Genomic DNA, 22,499 nt, shown 5'->3' with positions numbered 1-22,499 from the left:
GTGACCAATCAGGTATGAATCGGCAGTGGCTAATGAATAATAATCAAATTAACAGTTTTGAGCTAACCCTTAACCTGAAAGCTGCTTGTCTAGACTATCTGATTATTTCTTACAAATCAAAATGTATTTTGCCTGGTTTGTTGTATATACACACACATATTTATACATACTCAATTCATATTCCTTGTATAAATACACAGATACACAGTTTCAGGCAGTGATATTTGAACAACTGTAGTTTGAATGGACAGCAATTGAGGCATTTAGCGTAGATTAGCATAGTCAAACAAGATTTCTACAATTATAAATTGACGGTGTAAAGTTTCACTGATTTGATATTGACAGAACAATTTGGGAATAATCTGTCTACAGGAGGAACTTTCATTTTCTTTTCAGGTGAATGGCTCTTGCTTTTTGTCAGTCATTTCAGTCTGATTATCTCTTTCAATGTAAACATTTTAGTGTAAGAGATTTTCTAATGGGAAGTTGTTAATTGCAGAACAAACAGGCTGCAACAACAAAACATAATTCACTAAAGTTCTGTTTCCGTGAGCTAAACTTTCTCGAAGAGAATTTAAGCGTTGGCTGGATCTCCAGTTATCCTGCGGCAATTGTGAGAGAAAAGCTCTGCATGTAAAGTAAGTAACGGTGAGACTTCAGGAAATGAAAGCATTTCACATAAACAGACATATAAATTAGAAAGTTTTGATAAAGTCAAATATACCAACAGAAAATGGATCACAAAGGCAGATGTAGTTTTCTGTGTTTTAGTTCAGGATTTTTAGGCGACAGATATTAAGAACCACTCAGATGAAAGCAGTTTAGTAAAACCTGCCCGCTCGGAGTGTTTTTGTTTGTTTTTAAAGTTTTTAGTTTGTTTGCTGAGAATCTTTAATCTGTTTCGGCACTTAAAACCTTTTGCGAACTCTGTGAATTGTTTCTCACTGTTAAGAAACATTCAACTGGCTGAAAATGCGCTTGAATTTGAAAGCGCTATTATTTTGAGAGGAGCATCTTATTTAGCAACATTCCAGATGAAGTAGTAGGCAAAGGCTCTAACTTTGACAGGAGTTAGTGTGTATTCTAGCGTTAAAAGAAGCCCTGAAATGATTTATATAAAACACTTGAACGATTTTAGATACAAACCAAAAGCGTAGGTTTGTATTGTTTTCAAAGCAGGAGTCGAAATTCGAAAGAGCGTAATTTTGCGCTGGAATAAGAAGATCGCGGTAGTTCGGTGAGGATTCCCACGGGCACCCGGCACCACAGACCCGCTAACACAGCACCTGCCGCGGCAACTGACGACTCGGCGGTTTGATCTCCCGGAAGGCAGAGGAGGAAAACAGGATCTCCCGCTTTTCGGGGACCCCGCTGCCAGCAGCCAAAGAAACATCATCTCCGCGAGTATCCGCAACAGCTCCCGCGGTGCCGGCTCCCAGTGCCTCTGGGGAGGGCAGCCCCGGCCGGGCGAGGACCGCCGCAGTTGCCGTTTCTCCCCCCGCTGGCGGGCGGCAGCGCCGGGGAAACCGGCCGTGTACCTGAGGAGCGCGGTTCCCTCCGCCCCGACCAGGTACATGAGAGGAGGAAGCCCCGGCCGTGACGTCCAGCAGAGCCGAGTGTAATTCGGCGTGTACTGGCCCCACCGCTTAGCACTGTGAGGTTCCTTGCGCTGGCGGTCCGTGCCCTGAGGCAGCTGTCAGCGTGGCGGCCGGGCCGAGACTCTGAGCCCGGTGCTCCCTCTGAGGAGAAGGGGGAGCCCTGTGGCCCTGCCGCTGCCCGCCGGGCGAGGGGAGATGAGGGCAGGGCCGGCCGAACCCCGCCTTGGTGAGCGCCACCGCCTCAGGGGCTACTCGGGCCGTACGGGCTGCCCGGGACACGAACGATCCTCGCTGCGGATGGGGCGAGGGGACCGAGTGTCGGGAGGGGCGGGCAGGGACGCGCTGTCCGCTACCCTGCGGTGATGTTACGCTGACAGTCGGCGCGGGACAACGGCTCCTCAGAGGCCGGCAGCAGCCCGGCCCGAAGGCAGTGCCCGGACGGGCTGAAGAGAGCCCCGCCGGTGGCTGGTGATGCCTGGCCCCTTCTCCGCTGTCGGAGGTAAGCTCCTGCGGGCTTGGACCTCTCTCCGCCTGCCTCTCGGCAACGGCTGCGCCCAGGGCAAAGCGAGTTCAGGGCGAAAACGAAATACGTGGGGCGGGGGCTTCTAGCTCAGCCCTCGGCCCCGCTCCGCTCCGGGCCCGGCCTTGGGCTTCCCTCGGCCGGGCTTTCCCCAGGAGGCTGCCCCGCTGAGGGCCGCCGTAGCGCGGCCCCCCTAGGCGCCGTGCCGCCGGGACGGGCGTGCTGCGGCCAGGCTGGCGGGGCGGGGTGGCGAGGCGGCGGCGGAAGGGCCGGTGGAGGTGGCAGGACGCGCCTTCAAGCGGAGCGCGGCCGCCCGGGGGCTGTGGGACGGGACCCCGCCCGCCCGCCGGGGGACCCCGCCAGGGCGTCAGAGTGCTGGCTCGACGGGCTTCGTTGGCGAACGGCGCTGCCTGTGCCTGTGGAGCAAGGCCGGTGGCGGCCCTGGAGCCACGGCGCACTAGAGGCCAGCGTCTGAGGTATCCCCTCGGGGAACTGGACGCCTTGGAGGGCTGGGGATGAGCGGTGTGTAGCTGCAAGTGTGCCAAGGGGGTTAACGGGGAGTGGCTGGAGGGGCGTGTGTGGCGCAAACACGTGTGATGTGGGGCAGCGAGGAGGAACTGTGCATCTCCGCATGGGAACGGGGATTTGATGCCCCACAGAAACGGAGGGGCGGCACGCTGGCACTTTCATCCCAGCCGCCGCAGGGCACCTGCTTTTTGATCTCGGTAGATGGAAATATCTTGTTTAAAATAACGAGTTCGCATAGGGAGGATCTTTTTTACTCGCGTGTCTCTCTGCGGTCCCTTTAGGTAGCTGCGGTGCCATCGCTCCCTTGTGCGCGCCGGTAAGGAACGGGAGGAAGGGCGGCAGCCGGGAAGCGCTGGCTCCGCCAGTGGGCGTTCTCTGGCGGCCGGGCCGCGGCTGGAAGCGGCACTGCGGTGGTTTCATCTGCCTCTTTGCAGGCAAGCACGGACATTCGGGGCAGTATTTTGCCCCGCTCGAAGAAAATACAGATCGTTGCCGGTTTCTTGCTTTGAATGAGAGGTGGGAGCATGAGGAAAACCAGACTTTGAAAGGGGATCCGAACCGCTTGGCGGTCAGTAGCGCCCTGTCCCCTCCGGCCTAAAGGGGGAACGGAAATGTGAGCATTCCGTGCGTGCCGGGAGACGGGACGCGAAGGAAATACTGTCCGCAGGTCGCTGGAGGGAACCGAAGACCGAACCGCCGTTGGTTTTGTCTGGCGCCGTCTTTCTTCGGCTTTCCCTTTCGCTTTACTCCGGTATCTCTCCTAGACGTCCTGCCTTAAACTACTGCGAAAGGGAGGGAAGAGCGGAAGCATGTCCAACCCGGAGAAGCGGATCATATCCCGCCCCTCGGCCCCCCTGGCTGCAGCACCCGGGGAAAAGCCCGGCTCCGGCAGCCACCCGCTCCACTCCCATGGACAGAGCGGCGGAGGTGGAGGCAGCGGCGGGTCTCCTCCTCCCCCCGCTCCTGGAGGCAGCTCGGCTGCCTGCAGCTCCCTCTTTCTCCTCCTAACAACCACCAGCAGCAGCAGAAGCCGCGCTGCAGGGACAGCCTCCTCCGCCGCCAACGCCAGCATCGTCCCCAGAGCAGCAGCGGCTCCTTTCCTCGCTCCAGTCCCCTCCTTTTCCTCCGCTTCTCCATTTTCCTTTTACTTCTTGCCGCCGCCTCCTCATTTCCCCTCCTTGTCTTCCTTTAACCTCACAAGTCTCCAAGGGAGGGAAGGAGGAGGAGAGGCAACAAGAGCGGCAGGAGGAGGAGGAGGAGGAAGAGATGTTGGCGGAGCAGCAGCAGCTCACTTGATCGCCCATCCAGGCGGCAGCGGCAGGAGGAGACTCTTCTGTTCTTCCTCCATCCAGGGCTTGCTGCTCCGTTCCGCAGCCGGCGGCCCCCGGCAGCACCACTCCCGGCTCCTCCTCTCTCCAGCCGCCTCTCCCCCGTGGTCCTACAATTCCCTCGGTGCTGCAGCAGCAGCAGCAGCCCGCGGCGACGGGATCCGAGGCGGTGACGGCCCCGGCGGGAACAGGACTCCTAGGCGGCAGCAGCGGCAGAGAGGCGCCTTCTTCTCCTTCTCGTCTCCCCTGCTCCTAGGGCCAGACATGGAAGATGGATCTAATTCTACAAGCTGCTTTAGGAGGTTTACGGACTGTTTCTTGAACACAAGTAGGTACCGGGGCGCTGTGCCAGGCGGCGGGTCGCGCGTGTCTCGGGGGGAGGCGAAGGGCTGTGTCCGAGGCGGGGTGCATGCCTGGAGGAAAGAGCATTTCTTTGTGAGTGAGGGGGAGACGCAGACACAAAGGGGCCGTATACGTGGGGCGTGCGTGGACGCATGGAGGAGCGGCCGGGTGTGTGCTGAGGATGCACGGACAAAGGGGATGCTCAGTGTAACCGAGTGCTCTTTGTGGGAGCTAGCTGTTAACGCCTTGTGGGTTTCGGCATCGTTTCGGGGCGGACAACTCTACCTATGTGTGTGCCAGCCTTTTACTTGGTGCATGCTTAATCTGCTCAGGAATGAGACGTACAGAAATGGAGACTCCCCCCTACTTACTTGAGTAGCAATAAGGAAGCATTATGGTATCGGCAAATGACAGAAAAGCGGCGGCGGAGAACCGAAAAAGGGTGGAATGTATCTCTTCTTCCTGCATCCCCTGTCAGATCTGCCGTACGCGTGCAAATTCCGTGTTTCTGATCCGGCTGTGGTACTGGGTGCCGCCTTTCCCGGCCGTGGCTCGTTGCGAGGCGGGCAAGGAGCCGGAGGGGAAACGTGCTTCTCGCTGGGGGCCGGCGCTGTAACGGTGATAGTGACGGGAGAACGGCATACCGGGGGCGCAGAGGCGCTCCGCGAAGGGCGCTCCGCAGCGAGCCGCTTCCGCTGCCGGCTCAATCCTCGCCGGCTTTCACCGAAACCGGGCGCGGGGTCGCGCTCGCCCTATCTGGAGGCGGGAGCTGGGCGAGAGCGGCTCCTCGGCCTCTCGGTGCGGGGCTCGGCGAGTGCCCTCCCCGCGCTGGAGCAGGGAGCCCAGAGGTAGCGGGGTCCTCTGGCCGGCCCAAGCTGTTAAGCCGGGTTGGGGGTGGTGGTGGAGGGTTTCGCATGGGCAGAAACTCCCTGTTCATGCAGACGCGGCCCGGCGCCCCCTCGGGTGTCTCGCCCCTAGCCTGCCGCTGCAGCCTTCCCTCTCCGAGTCGTCTCACTGATAGACTATGCCCCGCCGGGTGGGCGCCTCCGGGGTTTGAGGCTGAAACCTCCCCGGGTCGGGCTGCCCGTGCCCTCCTGCCAGCCCTTGCTCAGCTCCAGCGGCGCGCCGGGCAGTGTGCTGGGGTTGATAAATGGCCAAGACGAGGTGCAACAGAGCTAAAATACTTTCTTTTTTTTTTTTTTTTTTTTTAATCATAAACTCTGGTTTATTTTTTCCCCTTGTTTAGTGTATGACAATGAGGGTGATTTCAGTCAGCCGCGGGTTTTTTTCTTTTGTGACAATTTCTTAAATCATAGTTACGTGCTTTAGTCTCCCTAAACTTGCATGCAAATCTGTTAGCATACACTTCTATTCGGTGGCTTTTTGGATACAGGTGACTAGTACATAGTGTACGCATGTATGTATTTTGGGGGGATATGGGAGGAACTGTGGAGATATTGGTTGAAACCTCATTATTTATCTTTTTGTCTTACAGCTATCTTTAGCACAATAGCCTGCAAGTGTGGCAGTACTTGTTCCGTTCTCTGATGGGGTGAATAAATATTACTATATATTTGCTGCATTGTCTTTTTGAAACTTTATTCAATAGTCGATTATGTTACAGAGCCACACACTTGTTTAGTTTTGAGGTCTGAAGGAAATCCTAAGCTCTTACAGTTTTTATTTTCTCTGTGTTTGAGAGGGGTAGCATGCTGTCATGTGCGGTACAATTCTGATGTTTCAAAATAAGTCGTCTCGGGAGCAAGGGGCTAAGCCAGGGAACATGTGTGATTTAGGGCAGTTCACTCCTATGCTAGACCAAGAAAAAGATGACACAGAAAACCTCAGCTCTATACAAAACACCATTTTAAAAGCAGTGGTGAATGCAACTTAAGCTATTTTATGAACACTTGAACACAAGAGACCTGGTCATCTTTGAGTGATTATGACCTCTAACTGAAGATTTTCCTGCAGGCAGAGAAGCAGAATGGTTCTTTCCACTGTGAACTTAGTGACATCTAAGAAGACACGCAGCCTGACTCTGTGAAGTCACTTTTCTGTGCTCTGCAGAATGCTCTCGTGAAACTTTCAAGAACTTAAATGTCTGATATCTCTACTCCTCTTCTGAATGTGATTGAAACTGGCCAGCAGGCTCAAAAGGTATTAGTGAGGTCAGACAGACATTCACATGCATGTGTATATGCATATGCATACACTTCTCTCCCTCCCTGAGTGATTGCCTAAGTCTGATTTCCTTAGGAAACTAGGCTGAAAAAAGGAATGGAGGGAAGTCAAACACGACACTTCCAGTGCACGTTCCAGTGTAGCTACTCCAAAGAGCACTTGTCCAACTGTTTGGAGTACTGTGCACGGTCCTAGATACAGTGCAGCCAGAAGGCTATTATTGTTCTGTAGAGGATGAGATCATGTAGAATAATGAAGATAATGTGCTGCATTTCATAGCTTTTGTTTTCTGAATTGTATTTTAGGTTCTAAGTCATACGTATATATGCATATACACTGTCTGACTTTAAAGACAAAAATTCTAAATGTTTTCATAGGGAAACCGAAGAGTTCTATAGGGAAGAGAATTGAAATGAGCTCTCTTGGAAGGGAGATTTAAAAGTGACTGAACATAATCCTTAAAGCTGGAAGCCAACAAAATTACTAGAGATGTATTCTTTTTGCTCTGAGTTCTTTTGATTTGCATGCTCTCCAGTGAGGATTTTGTTAGACGGTTCTTGATATTATTAAAAGTTTAGGTTCTGTAATATTCAGTTTGTGCCGTATCTGACTATTTTTGTTTTTAAGATCCGTAATAAAGCCCTGGACTAGACTGAAGAAACTCACATGAGGTGGTGTGGTGTTTTCCTTAGCCGTCTACAATTTGTATCCTTGTGTGTAACATAGTGTTTTGAGGAACTTCTAGTATCTTAACAACCCAGTACAGTTCTCCAGTGGAGTTCTATCATATTTAGGATACTGCAAGCTGCCAGGGATTCCAGGTTTCTGTGAAATGGCTTGCCTTCAGGGGTGAATCCCGTGTTCCTGCTACATTCGAGGGCTCTCGTGCTGCACATATATAGCGTATTTTGTCTGTGTCCTGTGAGTCTGCTCACAGGTATTTTACAGTGTGTGTGGATTTCTGCTTATTAGAGTATTATCGGTATATTGGTATTTTATAAAGTTACCTTTTATCTGCCTTTTTTTATTCTTTTGTGATGCTGCAAGTTTATCCTGCACCTTCATGTGCCAGATGCTAAGATTTCCTGATTGAGTAGTACTCTTAAGAAAGACTAGGTGTAAGATCTGTAGTGTTGTGGAAGAAAATAGCAATTAAAGTTTAACTAAAGTTAAAGGTGTTTCTGTTACCTGTGCTAATGGGAAAATTAATCTTGGCTTGACTCTCTTTCCTGGTCTGTATATTCATTACTTGTAATCAGGGTTTCGTCATCCAAATGCTGATTTCACCAATGAATCCCATGTGTAAAGGTGGACAGGGTTTGGTTTTACAATTAAATCATCCTTAAAATGTAGATGTTGATGTAGAAAACAATTGTTTCTGGTTTTCACCCAGGGATTCTGGCTCCACTTTAATTGAAAGCCAAATTGTCACTAATGCAGTGTATACTTATCATCATGAGTGATGTCATTCAGTGGCTCCCATCGGGACTGATGTTTTATAATACCACATTTTTGCATTAATGTATAGGAACACCATGCATCCTGGTCTGAAGCACTGCCATTCTGTTTAGGGGGATAACAAACTGATACAGGGGGCAGACAGCAGGGAATGGCATGGAAAGGGAATGGAAACTGTGGGCACGAGTGAGAAAGGACTTGCTTGCCCAAGTCGGTATTTCTACAAATGGTTGCCTATAAAGCATGCAGTTTAAATTTGAAATAACTAATCCTCTATCCCTTTGACTTCTCAGCTCAGCTGTTCATGTTTGCCTGATGGCTTAGGGGTACCTAGCCCTCACAGGCCTTGAGAGGGGAGGTGATGCCTTTACTGTTAACTCAGTAAGCTTGCTCCTCATGTAAAATGGACTGTGGAAGGTGCGATTATGCACGGTGGGATAGTGTAGGTGAGCTGGGAGATGATTTCTCTTATCACTTGCGTGAGGAGGATGGCAGCCCATTTAAGATTCTAACACAAATTTGGCTGCTCCAATCACCCTGTTTGTGTTCTGCTTCCTTTTGCTCATGCTTAAGCCATGCTTGTTGGTTGGACATGATGAAAACCTGAAAGCACGAGTTTTTATTTCAGCATATGCATAACGCAGTGACTTGATTTTGAAACAGACCTGTAAATGCTCATTCCCACTATGGATCTAGGGAGTATACTTGGCTTACTTGCTTTTAAATCGTTTGTTGTGCAGATCAGTAGAACAGTGCCTTTTGTTCACTTCTAATACTTTGTGCTGTATTCTAATACAAATAGTTTGTATCTAACATTCAGTGTACTCAAATCATGAACTCAGTTTTTTATTTGGAAAATAAGAATGAGAGTATCTGCATGTGTGGATTTATAAATTGGATATAGCTTATGCGGCCTGTTGGTCGATGTTAACCTTATGTGTTTGGTGAGACTAATATGAGCTAATTTTTTTTAAATGCTATTTAAAAAAGTATTTAGTTTCAAGTCATTATGTTTAATACTTTAAAATTCAGTGGGTGGTTTTTACACTATTCTATTTTTTACACTTTTGGCACTATGATTCCATTCTAAAAGAAAGCTAAGGTCATGAAAAATATATACAAGGAAGAAGAGCTCTTTGGGGGTTTTATTTTCTTTGTTTTTATGCTCCCTCTGCTGGCTATTTTGCTTACAAGTACCTGTACTCGAATGCTTGTTACTAAATCTGCTGTTCCTTTACTTTTTTTATTAAATGAGCAGCAACGAGTATGGATTTTAGCCTATATTTAAAAATTTTAAAAGCCTGTAATTGTTAAATAAAGAAGCACTGTTTGCATGAATGGAAAATGTGACACCTGCTTTGTGGAGCCACGTTTGGATTTTTGTTATACCTTGTATTGATTTGAACTCTGAAAACAACTGAGTCTTTTGGTGCACTGGCCACATCGTCACAAGTAAATATAATAGAAATAACAATTCGTGTATTGTTTCAAAAGATTCAGTTATCTGTTTCATTTATTGCAACAAATATATTGCCCAGCTTTGGAGAGCAGCTGTGGCAATACCTAAGTAATTGTGCTATGGCTTGCTATGTTAAAAAACCCAACATAATCTGCATAATTAGTTACAAGGCTGCATTCAAAGTATTCTGCAGGTGTAACGGATAATTTCTTAAAATACTGGTTTTAGTACACTAGTATACAGTAGTTAGTGTTAATCCAAAGTTTTTGTAACACTCTAAAATTATAATTCTTGTAAACTTCAGAGATTATGTACAAGGACTGCTGTATATGTCACTGAAATGAAGCCAATGCATTTCCCATGGGTGTCAGTTACGGTTAAAATTGATCAATATTTCCTGCTGATATTTCTGCTAAAGATCAAGACTTCCCTATGTAATGTGTCTTCATTTGCGCTGGTTCTTGTCTTCCCACTGTCAGAACTTGAAGAGTGCCACCTACTGATCGACAGCTCCTTGCAGTACTTCATTCCTTTGCCATTTGAAGGATGTCACAGCTCACTCAGCCTTTTGTGGGATGTGACAAGCTGACGTGGTTGAACGTGGCAACTGTGTTGAATTAAGCCTCAGCTTTCACCGCTTCTATTAAATGATGCTGGTTTTTCTTTCTAATTTGTTTCAAGGTGAGGGAACAGGATTTTCATCTTGGGAGGTGGGTTTCCCCTCCACCCCCCATTGCCCCCTTTTTAAAAGCTTATGAAAAAGCAGTGTGTTTCTGTGGTTTCATCATCACTTCTTGCCAAGCTGTCATAATTATTGTGAGAGGAACCAGCCTGGCTGATGTTTGTTAAAAGACTTTGGCTTCTGCTATGCCAGACAATGTATGGATGTGTTGCACACTCAAATGAGACAGTTCAGAAGGCAGGTAACAGACTGACAATTATGACTTTATTAACAAATGAACATTCTAAAATACTCACGATGTGCTTGTTTTTGCAGGAGAGAAGGACAATCTGGTTAACAAGTTCTAAATTTCTGTGGTAAATTGATGAATTAATCTTCTAGTGCACACTGAGAATCCTTTATTTCACTTGGAAGTATGCTAATTATGTTGGTAGGGTAAAAAAAAAACAAACAACAAACAACAAAAACCAACCCGAACTTGGCAAGAGTATAAATTAGTTCAAAAAGTGTAGAATTTGCATATTTACAAGAAGCTTATTTATTATGGAGTTCTTTTTATATATCTTCTTCCCAGCGATTTATTGCCACAGGAAGCTTTCTGCATTCCCCGATCTTTAGCACCTTTTTATAGGTGGCATTAAGAAGAAAAATACTGCGATTCCAAATTTCATATTCTTTTGAAAAATACACTGATAGCAAGTTTTAGTCTGGGTGAGTGAGTTTAGGAATAAAATGTGACATCATTAAGAGATGCCAAATCTTAGGGGTCAACAGGACTAGAACTGCAGTCCCTGTATCAATTGAAGGCTTTCCAGAGTGGTTCTGGCTCAAGAATACCAAAAGAGAAGGCTTTTGGATGTTATTTACTGCTTTATAGAGAACTCATTCTCATTTCAGCAGTTTCTAATTAAAATAATAATAAAACCCCTTCAACATAGAAGCAGTAGTAATCTTGCCTCCTTTGATATTGGTACCCAAGGAAGAGACTGTCAGGATCTGAGGACAGTTAATCCCCCTTCCTTCTGGAAAACTGTGAAGATTTAATGCTTTCATTAGCACTTACTGATCTGATTCCTTATTTCTGCGTTACCAACCAACTTCTGTGTAGCTGAGCTGTACTTCTCTTAACAAAGTTTATTCAACTGTTAATAATTCCAACATTCTTCTTTCCTCTTACCTTTCCACTTGCATCAAAAAGAAATCCCCTAATATCAAGCTACAAATAGTTTCTAAAGGAAAGAAAACTGTTGCATCCCAAGTTCTAACAACTTTGTACAGAAACCTTGCATCTCTAATCCTTCTGACATGAGACATTTCTAGCTGCTGACAAGCATTACCGTGTTCACCTTAATAATACTGTTTACTTTACTTCACCTGTGAAGTTTCCTAACTGACAGGAAAGATGTCCCTTTCTTTACCCTGGATTTAGTCGCATTTCTGCAGCATTGGGCTGTTCTGCTAATTCAGAGAATAAAATGCTTTGCCTGAATTATAGTGGCTAAGTGTGCAACCCATTTATTCTTTTGTAGTTTTCCTCAATGCCTAACTTTTATTTCCCCATTTTTTTCTTCTTTAATGTCTTATTTTATTTACTTCCAAACTGATAAAGCTACTGTCCTCTTTTCTAATGGTCTTTGACTTATTTGTAAAAAAAAAAGGTATGTGCCTTAGTATTCCACTAATGATTTTTGTATTCCCGTAATACATAGCAGTTAAGTTTATAATAACTCATTCTGTTACTTACACCATTTTTTTGTGTGTTTATATTTTGCTCTTCTTTTATGCATATACAGATACTTTGGCAACTTCTTCAGAGCGAATCTCTCTTGGAACATTGCTTTGTTGGCTGTGCTTTCGTTGCATGGCTTTCTCTTTCTTCCAATTGTATCTGGATCTTTGGCTTAATATTACTTGCTCCTTGTTCACTCATCAACTTATTTTAGCTGATACTTCCTTCTTGACTGGTAAATTGTGTTGATTTTGGTTTTTGCTGTGGTGGGCCTGTGTCTTACCCGATCCTTTTTATAGTGTTCATATTTTCCCCATCTTCTTTGGTCATATGAAGGCACTGCACTGCTGTTACTCTTCTGGTGTAGTTCACTTCAACTGTATTATCTATTTTATTTTGGTTTTGGTAAGACTATATTCTGCATGCCAGTTTGCAAACTCTATCTCTGTGTTCTGTATTTGCAGTGACTCATTGTATTTCCTAATCTGCTGCTGTCTGCCCAGCCCTAAGTGTGGTGTCAGTAGAGTTTTTTTTCCCTTGCTTTTTTAAAAGCAAACGTAGGACTGAAAGTTACTGTTTGATGTAACAGGAAACTGAACTCATCTGTTCTCAAAACAGGCGCTGCCTTAGCCAGTGTGCTCAGGTTTCGTCATGCCAGGCTCCTGTGTCCCATGATTGTGAGCAAATCACCTTTGTGTGGATGTGTCTATTTCTGTTTCTTCAGACTTCAGTTATCACCAGTAAAGACTCCTGAGACAGCTACCCTCAAGAAGCTGCTTTTTCATGAATTTTGAGTCTTAAATGTAGTTCTGTGATCTTCAGTTCATGATTATGAACGCAGGAGGGTCTTGGGATTAGAGGTGTCCTTTTGAGAACTGCATTCAACAGATGACCTGCAGTTTTCTATGTTTATAGAACAGTGCATTCCCCTTACAAATTCTGTCTTAGCTTTTGTGGTGGTAGAGAGAACAGGATCATCTGGCATGTTGTAGGAACTTTCATAGGCTGTGGGTAGGAATGTGCTTGTAGATTGCCTTTGTTTCAAACCTTTTTTGGACTTTTTTTTTGGAGCTATATGCAGTTCTTATACTTTTGAACTAAGCACAGAGAGGACGTGTGCTCGAGCTCAAGGCCTGCCCATTCTGCTTAATTTTCGGTGTGCTTCTTGGTCCAGTTTAGACAGACACCTAACTGCCTTCATGTGTGTTGGGAGAAAGCAAAGGGGAACTTTTCCCAAAAGGCAGTGGGAATTGTACTTGTCTCTTCTGACCTTATGTAAGGAGAAGAGTTTAGCTTTGTGAACACAAGCAGTGTCATGCCCCTTTTCTTTGTGGAAACAGTAAAGAACAGGCTTTGGGCTGTTTTATTTACTTGATTAGGGATGTAATCATATAGACCAACAGAGGCATCTTCATACTGTTCGTGGCACTAGGGCAGACCTTGTTCCTCCAGACCAGGTTCTCCTAGCAAATAAACCGCAAGTTCTGCAAAGTCCTGAGTGAAAGATGGATCCAGTGAATAAAGGACAGTTGCTGGAGGCTTGCTGCCTGACTCATACAGTTATTTAGCTTGTCTGTCTTTGTTTCCTCAACTTGCTGTTTTGGAAGGCTTCTTAAAAGCTATGGCTAAAATGCATAATTGAATATTCATAGGGGAATGAGAAGACACAAAGTGCGTGTTGACAAGCATGAAGCAAGCGTGTGTGGTGATATATATGTTAATGAAAAATAATAGAAGCTTATCCATCTATGGCAGTAGCATTGAAGGGGCAGAAATCAGAAACAGAAAAAGAAGATTGGAATGGTAAGAGAAGTTTAACATTTTTATTGCTCAAAGGAATGTGATTACAGCAGAAGAAAATGTTTATCCTCATAGGGAAAGCTATTTGTAAACTCTGAGATGCTTCTTTTGGTGTAGATGAAAGACTTGATATGTAAATATCTCCCAGCAAATGATCAAATTTTGAAATCTTTTCACTGAAATATAAGATTTCACTGAAGTATAAGATTGCATTTTGTTTAAGTGTGAGGGTTATTTTTTCTTTTTAATGTCACAAATGTTTTCTTTCTGCTTTTTCGAAACAGCTTGGGCTTGGTGAATCTTATGGACTTTATGAATGTTCTTATAGCAAATGTTTTAGTTTATTTCTTCACCTTTTGTAGCTTAAAGTTACCATGCTATATTGACCAGTCAGCCAACTGCTATTCAATAATCTCTGGATTATGCCAGCTGGCCATGTCGTCTACCACTGCTACTGTTTGACTAAGTCACTCTGAAAGTTTCATAGAATCATAGAATAGAATCATAGAATAGTTAGGATTGGAAAGGACCTTAATATCATCAAGTTCCAACCCTCCTGCCATGGACAGGGACACCTCGCTCTAAACCATCTCACCCAAGGCCTCGTCCAACGTGGTCTTGAATACTGCCAGGGACGGAGCATTCACAACCTCCTTGGGCAACCTCTTCCAGTGCCTCACCACCCTAACAGGAAAGAATTTCCTCCTTATATCCAATCTAAACTTCCCCTGTTTAAGTTTTAACCCATTACCCCTTGTCCTATCACTACAGTCCCTAATGAAGAGTCCCTCCCCAGCATCCCTATAGGTCCCCTTCAGATACTGGAAGGCTGCTATGAGGTCTCCACACAACCTTCTCCAGGCTGAACAGCCCCAACTTTCTCGGCCTATCTTCATATGGGAGGTGCTCCAGTCCCCTGATCATCCTCGGGGCCCTCCTCTGGACTTGTTCCAACAGTTCCATGTCCTTTTTATGTTGAGGACACCAGAACTGCACACAATACTCCAAGTGAGGTCTCACGAGAGCAGAATATAAAGGGGCAGGATCACCTCCTTCGACCTGCTGGTCACACTCCTTTTGATATAGCCCAGGATACGGTTGGCTTTCTGGGCTGCAAGTGCACACTGAAGCCAGCTCATGTTCATTTTCTCATTGACCAGCACCCCCAAGTCCTTCTCTGAAGGGCTGCTCTGAATCTCTTCTCTGCCTGGCCTGTAGCTGTGCCTGGGACTACTTCGACCCAGGTGTAGGACCTTGCACTTGTCAGGGTTAAACTTAATGAGGTTGGCACCAGCCCACCTCACAAGCATGTCAAGGTCCCTCTGGATGGCATTCCTTCCCTCCAGCATATCAACCGATCCACACAGCTTGGTGTCATCGGCAAACTTGCTGAGGGCTCACTCAATCCCACTGTCCATGTCAGCGACAAAGACGTTGAACAAGACCGGTCCCAACACCGAGCCCTGAGGGACACCACTCGTTACTGGTCTCCAGCTGGACATTGAGCCATTGACCACAACTCTTTGTGTGCGGCCGTCCAGCCAGTTCTTTATCCACCGAGTAGTCCACCTATCAAATTGATGTCTCTCCAATTTAGAGACGAGGATGTCATGCGGGACAGTGTCGAATGCTTTGCACAAGTCCAGGTAGATGACATCAACTGCTTTACCCCTGTCCATCAGTTCCGTAGCCCCATCATAGAAGGCCACCAAATTGGTCAGGCAGGATTTCCCCTTAGTGAAGTCATGCTGGCTGTCACCAAGCACCTTGTTGTTTTTCATGTGCCTTAGCATGCCTTCCAGGAGAATCTACTCCAGGATTTTGCCAGGCACAGAGGTGAGACTGACTGGTCCGTAATTCCCCAGGTCATCCATTTTCCCCTTCTTGAAAATGAGGGTTATATTTCCCTTTTTCCAGTCACCAGGAACTTCACCTGACTGCCATGATTTTTCAAATATGATGGCCAGCGGCTTAGCAACTTCATTTGCCAGCTCCTTCAGGAGCCGCAGATGGATTTCATCAGGAGCCATGGACTTGTGCACGTTCAGATTTTTAAGATGGTCTCGAACCAATTCCTCTCCTACCGTGGGCCCAAGGTCTCCGTTCTCACAGTCCCTGCGTTTGCCTTCCAAGACTTGGGTGGTGCGGTCAGAGCCTTTGCTAGAGAAGACCGAGGCAAAGAAGTCATTCAGAACCTCAGTCTTCTCCAAATCCTGTGTAGCCAGTTCTCCTGAGAGCTTCCTGAGGGGGCCTACATTCTCCATAGTCTGTTTTTTATTTGCTCTGTACCTGTAGAATCCCTTCCTGTTATCCTTAATATCCCTAGCCAAATTTAATTCTAGCTGGGCCTTAGCTTTCCTAACCTGGTCCCTAGCTTCCAGGACAACATCCCTGTACTCTTCCCAGGCCGCCTGTCCTTGCTTCCACTTTTTATAAGCCTCTTTTTTCATGTGAATTTTCCTCAGCAGCTCCTTGTCCATCCAAGGAGGTCTCCTGGCCCTCCTGCTGCACTTCCTTCTAGTTGGGATGCAACACTCCTGAGCTTGTAGCAGGTGATCCTTGAAGACCAACCAAGAGTCTTGAGCCCCCCTGCCCTCTAGGGCTATATCCCATGGAACCTTACTAAGCAGGTTCGTGAAGAGGCCAAAGTCTGCTCTTTTGAAGTCCATGGCAGTGAGCTTGCTGCACGCTCTTCTCACTGTCCTGAGGATCTCAAATTCGACCATCTCATTATTGTTCGACCTTGTGTGTATGCCTTTTTTCTTTTTTTCTTATATTTACTTGTAATTTAATAATTTATCCACCTTGTTCCTGTTTTTTCTAACATTTTTTTAAAGCTTAAATTTGGCTACATGTAGAAAGCATGCCCCTTCACTCTCTTAATACAAATTGCAGTTATACTGAGCAATATTGAAATTGTATTGGTAAAACATAAATTACTTAAGCTCTGTTTAAATATAGAAGTGTGCTGTGCTGAAATTCACTTTGTCATGTCAAACTGATCTGAAAGTTTGCATAAACATAATTTTGGTAGGTTTTAGACCTCTCAGAGATGAGCTCTGGCAGGTCTACTATTGGGAGTTGAGATACCTAACCTACGCTTCTCTGCTTGAAGTCACTACCAGCTCAGCAGAAGTAGCAGAAGAAAGGCTCAGACACATTGTCTGGCTTCCTAACCTGTAATGCATGCAGAATGAATGTGTGCCAACATATTGAGCTGTAGGTTGCTGTGATTGATGAAGGACTACAAAGGTGGCTGTAGGTCTTACTTGTGTGCTGGTAACCTCTAGAAGCAGGTTGTAAGAGGCTGTGGGAGCTATGAGGACATAGTTACAGATACTGGCTTAATATCCTCACACTTTTCTTTACCAGTGATACTGTGACAAAGGGTGGTTAAAACACTTTCCTAAATGTTTTTGAGTGAAAGAACAGAGATTTAGATTATACATTAGGAAACAACGAAGGTGGTGAGGCACTGGCACAGGTTGCCCAGAGAAATTGTGAATGGCCCATTCCTGGCAGTGTTCAAGGCCAGGTTGGATGGGGCTTTGAGGAAACTGGTCTAGTCGAAGGTGTCCCTGTCCATGGCAGGTGGATTGAAACTGGGTGAGCTAAAGCTTCACCTTAAAAGGTCCCTTCCAACCCAAACCATTCTATGATTCTATAATAAGTTCACTATGGAGTCAAAGAATCACCTGTGCTGTTGGGAAACCAGGCCACAGCAGCATGCTGCTGGGAGTTGATGAGAGGATAAATATTTTCATCAGCATGTTGTGTTAGATCAGCTTGGCTCTGCTTGGTGCAGTTATGCCATAGTTTCATGGTCACTTGAAGTTCACATAAACTAACCCTCCTGTTTAAAGAAATGGTCTAGTTCTTCCTCCTTAAGGCTGCTGTTTCCTGTACTTTTCCCTTGTGTAGGCACATTTGTGTGACCTCATGATGATCTAGATTGAGGAGCTGTTCTCAGTTAGACCAGAATTAAAAAGGGGGAAGATAAATGCCTGAAAGAGTTCATAAACTTGTGAAAATGGGTTGGAAGTGCATGTTTAAAACCTGTTATTTAAGGTGGACATGTTATTTATTTTCCTTTCAGAGATGGGTAAATAGCATGATTTATCTAATGTAAATTTTGCCATCTTGGAAGTCAGTTTTGTGAAGGTCGCTACTTGCATGCTCAGTGGCTTTCTTTTTATTATTTGTTTTGGTTGTGTTTTTTTGTTTGTTTAGTGTTTGTTTGTTTTACCCACCTGCCTGTTGCTTTGCTTGCCCAGTACTTCACCCAGCCCAGAATGTGCATGATGTTGATAATAGGAAGTGTTAACTCGGCAACTTCTTTTTTAACTTAGCAAACCCTAAATCTTTCTGATTCTATAGTGAAGACCTTGCAGAGAGTGTGGATTTGCTAACTGACTTATGGGTTTTTCTACTGGTAGTGTTTGCATAGAACTTCTGTGGGCATAAAATAATTTCCTTGTACTATGGGGCACTAACAGACCCTTGTCACTTGCAGATTACTGAAGATTGCAAAAGGTATTAGACAGAAACACAGGAATATTCAGTAGATTTGTGTATGTCAATAACTGGAAATAATGATATTATTTAGGTAAGTAGCAAATAAAAGAAAGACTAGGGACAATGTAGGCCCGCTCCGGAAGCTATCAGAAGAACTGGTTACCCTGGATTTGAAGAAGGCTGAGGTTCTGAATGACTTCTTTGCCTCAGTCTTCACTGGTAAAGGCTTTGACCACATCACCCAAGCCTTGGAAGGCAGATGCAGGGACTGTGAAAATGATACCCCTAGGCCCACTGTAGGAGAGGATCTGGTTCAAGATCCTCTTAAGAACCTGAACATACAAAAGTCCATGGGACCTGAGGAAATCCATCTGCGAGTCCTGAAGGAGCTGGCAAATGAAGTTGCTAAGCCACTGTCCACCATATTTGAAAAATCATGGCAGTCAGGTGAAGCTCCTGAAAACTGGAAAAAGGGAAATATAACCCTCATTTTCAAGAAGGGGAAAATGGATGACCCGGGGAATTACAGACCAGTCAGTCTCACCTCTGTGCCTGGCAAAATCTTGGAGTAGATTCTCCTGGAAGGCATGCTAAGGCACATGAAAAACAACAAGGTGCCTGGTGACAGCCAGCATGGCTTCACTAAGGGGAAATCCTGCCTGACCAATTTGGTGGCCTTCTATGATGGGCAGAACTGACGGACAGGGGTAGATCAGTTGATGTAATCTACCTGGACTTGTGCAAAGCGTTCAACACTGTCCCACATGACATCCTTGTCTCTAAATTGAGAGACATCAATTTGATGGATGGACCACTCAGTGGATAAAGAACTGGCTGGATGGCTGCACACAAAGAGTTGTGGTCAATGGCTCAATGTCCAGCTGGAGACCAGTAATGAGTGGTATCCCTCAGGGATCAGTGATGGGACTGGTCTTGTTCAAAATCTTTGTCGCTGACATGGACAGTGGGATTAATGCACCCTTAGCAAGTTTGCCGATGACACCAAGCTGTGTGGTTCAGTTGATACGCTGGAGGGAAGGAATGCCATCCAGAGGGACCTCAAGGTCCTTGTGAGTTTAGCTGATGCCAACCTTATGAAGTTTAACCATGACAAGTGGTCTTACACCTGGGTAGGAGCAATCCCAGGCACAGCTACAGGCTGGGCAAAGTAGAGATTCAGAACAGCCCTGCGGAGAAGGACGTGGGGGTTCTGGTCGATGAGAAAATGAACATGAGCTGGCTTCAGTGTGTGTTCGCAGCCCAGAAAGCCAACCGTATCCTGGGCTATATCAAAAGGAGTGTGACCAGCAGGTCGAAGTAGGTGATCCTGCTCCTCTACTCTGCTCTTGTGAGGCCTCACTTGGAGCATTGTGTGCAGTTCTGGTGTCCTCAACATAAAAAGGACATGGAACTGTTGGAACAAGTCCAGAGGAGGGCCACGAGAATGATCAGGGGACTGGTGCACCTCCCGTATGAAGACAGGCTGAGAAAGGTGGGGCTGTTCAGCCTGGAGAAGGCTGTGTGGAGACCTCATAGCAGCCTTCCAGTATCTGAAGGGGACCTATAGGGATGCTGGGGAAGGACTCTTCATTAGGGACTGTAGTGATAGGACAAGGGGTAACAGGTTAAAACTTAAATAGGGGAAGTTTGGATTGGATATAAGGAGGAAATTCTTTCCTGTTAGGTGTTGAGGCACTGGAATAGGTTGCCCAGGGAGGTTGTGAATGCTCCATCCCTGGCAGTGTTCAAGACCAAGTTGGACGAGGCCTTGGGTGAGATGGTTTAGAGTGAGGTGTCCCTGTCCATGGAAGGGATGTTGGAATGATGATCTTAAGGTCCTTTCCAATCCTAACTATTCTATGATTCAATGATCACCCTTACCCCTCCCAACCTGGTGAGTGCTGGGTGAGCACAGACTAATCCTGACACGAAACCTGGAAGTTTTCTGAACCAGGATGTTGTGTAAAACTTAGACAACACAGACACCTCTGCCATCTTTCCAAGCAATTGGGAAAGCTGATTTAAATTAGATGATTGGACTTCACAACCTGAATTTTAATCTGGAGGTCACGTTGCCAGACAACATTGCTTTAATAATCCAAGGAGAATGTTGCTATAGCTTCTTGTGACTTAATATGTTGTGTTTCTCTTTTTCCGTAAACAGCTTCCAGACACTGGAGATCTCGGAGCTTTGAATGAAAAACATAATGGTACATTGTTATTTTCCAGTCCATCAGTGAAAAGAGTTTAAATATACTTGTATTAAAACCATTAAGTAAGGTAATGATTAGTTTTGATTAGATTTACCTGTGTTGCTGCAGCTTTTCTCAGAGAGAATTGTTGGTTTAGCAGATACATTCATTGACAAATGGTAAGAACAGTACGGATGACAAGTTTACTGCACGAGTGTCAATAAGACTGGAGGGGAAAAAAAAAGATGAAAAAGAAGACAGAAGGGAAGATACCCTTCAGATGCTTCTTGACTGTATTTGCAGTTCATAATTTTCTGGGCACTTAACCATTTTCTGCCTCAGTTATTGATCTTGAACCTCAGAATTTGTAGCTGTTTTACTCACCTGTTTCAGAGCATAGTTTCTTCCTTCTGTGTATTTACTGATAAACTTTGGCCCTGGCTAATTGTGCAGCAGTTACTGCTGTTGCTTAAAGAGTGAAGTATTAAGCTGTACTGAAGCAGAACTGCAGTTCAGTAGTGTTTATTTTTGTTTTGTTTTTTTTTGGTAGATCTTTTCATAACTCAAACCCGCGTCTTTGCATCAGTTGGGAAATCTTTGTGAAACTGTGTCAAAGCTCTTGAGCTTCAAAATAAGTATTGGGTTTTGGGAGGAGTATCAGTAAAGGGTGAAAACAAGGGTAAATAGATAAGCATGTTTAAAATCGTACAGTGACTGTAAAGGATGTATCTTCAGTCTAAATAATGGTTACTGATACATCCCTGTATTCAGCTTGCACACTATCATTTCCATGCAGAAGCATGGATAACGATGACTTGCTGTCTTGTACTGCTGGAGGTTGTATGTGGTCCTTTACTTACTGATGTCTTTTATATTGTTTGCCTGTCAACATCTGGCAGCCTAGTCCTTCAATTTTATCAATGGATCAGGTGATGTGCAGCTCAGTGAACTTTTTAAATTCAGGCTTGGGACTTACTTACTTAGCTTTTAGCAGTTTATTTCTATCTCACATTTGTTCAGTAATAATGCTGTTCTGAAAAAAACAAAACCAAGCCAAACAGAACAACTATGTATTTATGAATTATTTTGGTAAAACACTACAATACAAATACTGTCATCTTACTGCCATAATGCTTGCTTTTTTTTTTTTTTTTTTTTTTTGTTTCTTTCTCTTTTTTTTTTTGAGCAATGTGTAATTTGGGTACCACCCAAAGTGCTGCTCTCCTATTTTATATGTCTTGATATTTTCAGCTACTTCGCTTGCATGGTCTTTCTGCTGAAACACTGGGAATCTGCTCAACCTGCATCTGTGACAGAGCAATTTAAATTAAAAGAAAGACCAGTAAACTCTAAACACCATGCAGTTTGATGAGCATTCGATCTGAAGACTGGATGTTCCTGCTGCTTTTCTTTCTCTCTTTGCTTCCTCCACCTATTTCTTTCTGCTTAGTATTTGTGCTGCTGCTGAACCTCTGCTGTCTCCCAGAGTGGATGGAACTTATGTTCTCTTTCAGTGCAACTCATTCATGTCTTTATGGTTTTCTTCGCTGCTGGTTTTCATGAACTCATCTGATGCATATATTGTTTGGTCAGATTTGATTGCAGTTAGTCATAAAGTCAAAGTATATTTGTAGGGGAAAGTTTTGTAGCAGAAAAGCCAGTAAGATAATTGCATGTCTTTTTTTCTTTTGACCTTCTAAAGATCTGTAGATTTTTGTTGTTGCTGCATCTTTATTAGTTCTCCTGGTAGCATTGAGGTCTATTTCTGATGCCTCTTATTTCTTTATTTCCTAAAATTTTTAGTGTTTTATGCAGAAGGCAGAGATACATAGCTTCTGGGGAAGAGGTCAATGATGTTTTTAGTAGCTTCTTCCTTTTCAATTGTAATTTACCAAAGGACTCTGCAATCGAGTCATCATGATGGGAAGTGCATCTTAACTGATGTAATGCATTTGTGTTTCCTGGAAACAGAATAAAATCGCAGCTCTGCTCCATTTAATGCAAGATTTGTCATTGATTTCAGTTGCCATGATATTTCCTCCTATCATTTGATGTTTTTGTTGTAATGGGTTGTTCATGCTTTATGAATCTGATTTCCTGACATCCGTTCCTCAAAGCAGTGTTGAAAGTTTTTATTCATGAGAGTATTTTTACAAAATATTTT

At 45.1% G+C, this 22,499-nt stretch overlaps 1 protein-coding gene across 5 annotated transcripts in view; it reads left to right on the top strand.

Annotated features, from left to right (window-relative positions):
* PDE10A (phosphodiesterase 10A) overlaps window positions 1–22,499 on the top strand; it is a 369,055-nt gene that overhangs the window by 186,015 nt on the left and 160,541 nt on the right. Inside the window, exon 1 of one of the 5 annotated variants that reach the window (XM_061378674.1) lies at window positions 2,700–4,302. The exons of 3 other annotated variants lie outside the window; for them this stretch is intronic. In XM_061378674.1, coding sequence (XP_061234658.1) covers window positions 3,456–4,302 — 847 coding nt within the window. In that variant the 5' untranslated portion in view covers window positions 2,700–3,455. Of the gene's footprint in view, window positions 1–2,699; window positions 4,303–22,499 lie in introns of those variants that run through there. One more of the 5 variants, XM_061378673.1, reaches the window with a different exon arrangement.

Source organism: Neopsephotus bourkii, unplaced genomic scaffold (genome assembly GCF_033783945.1).
Source record: "Neopsephotus bourkii isolate Nb327-2 ecotype Australia unplaced genomic scaffold, CSIRO-AGI_Nbou_v1 NB_1767, whole genome shotgun sequence".
NCBI classification, from domain to species: Eukaryota; Metazoa; Chordata; class Aves; order Psittaciformes; family Psittacidae; genus Neopsephotus; species Neopsephotus bourkii.
This window is presented reverse-complemented; position numbering and strand designations above follow the sequence as displayed.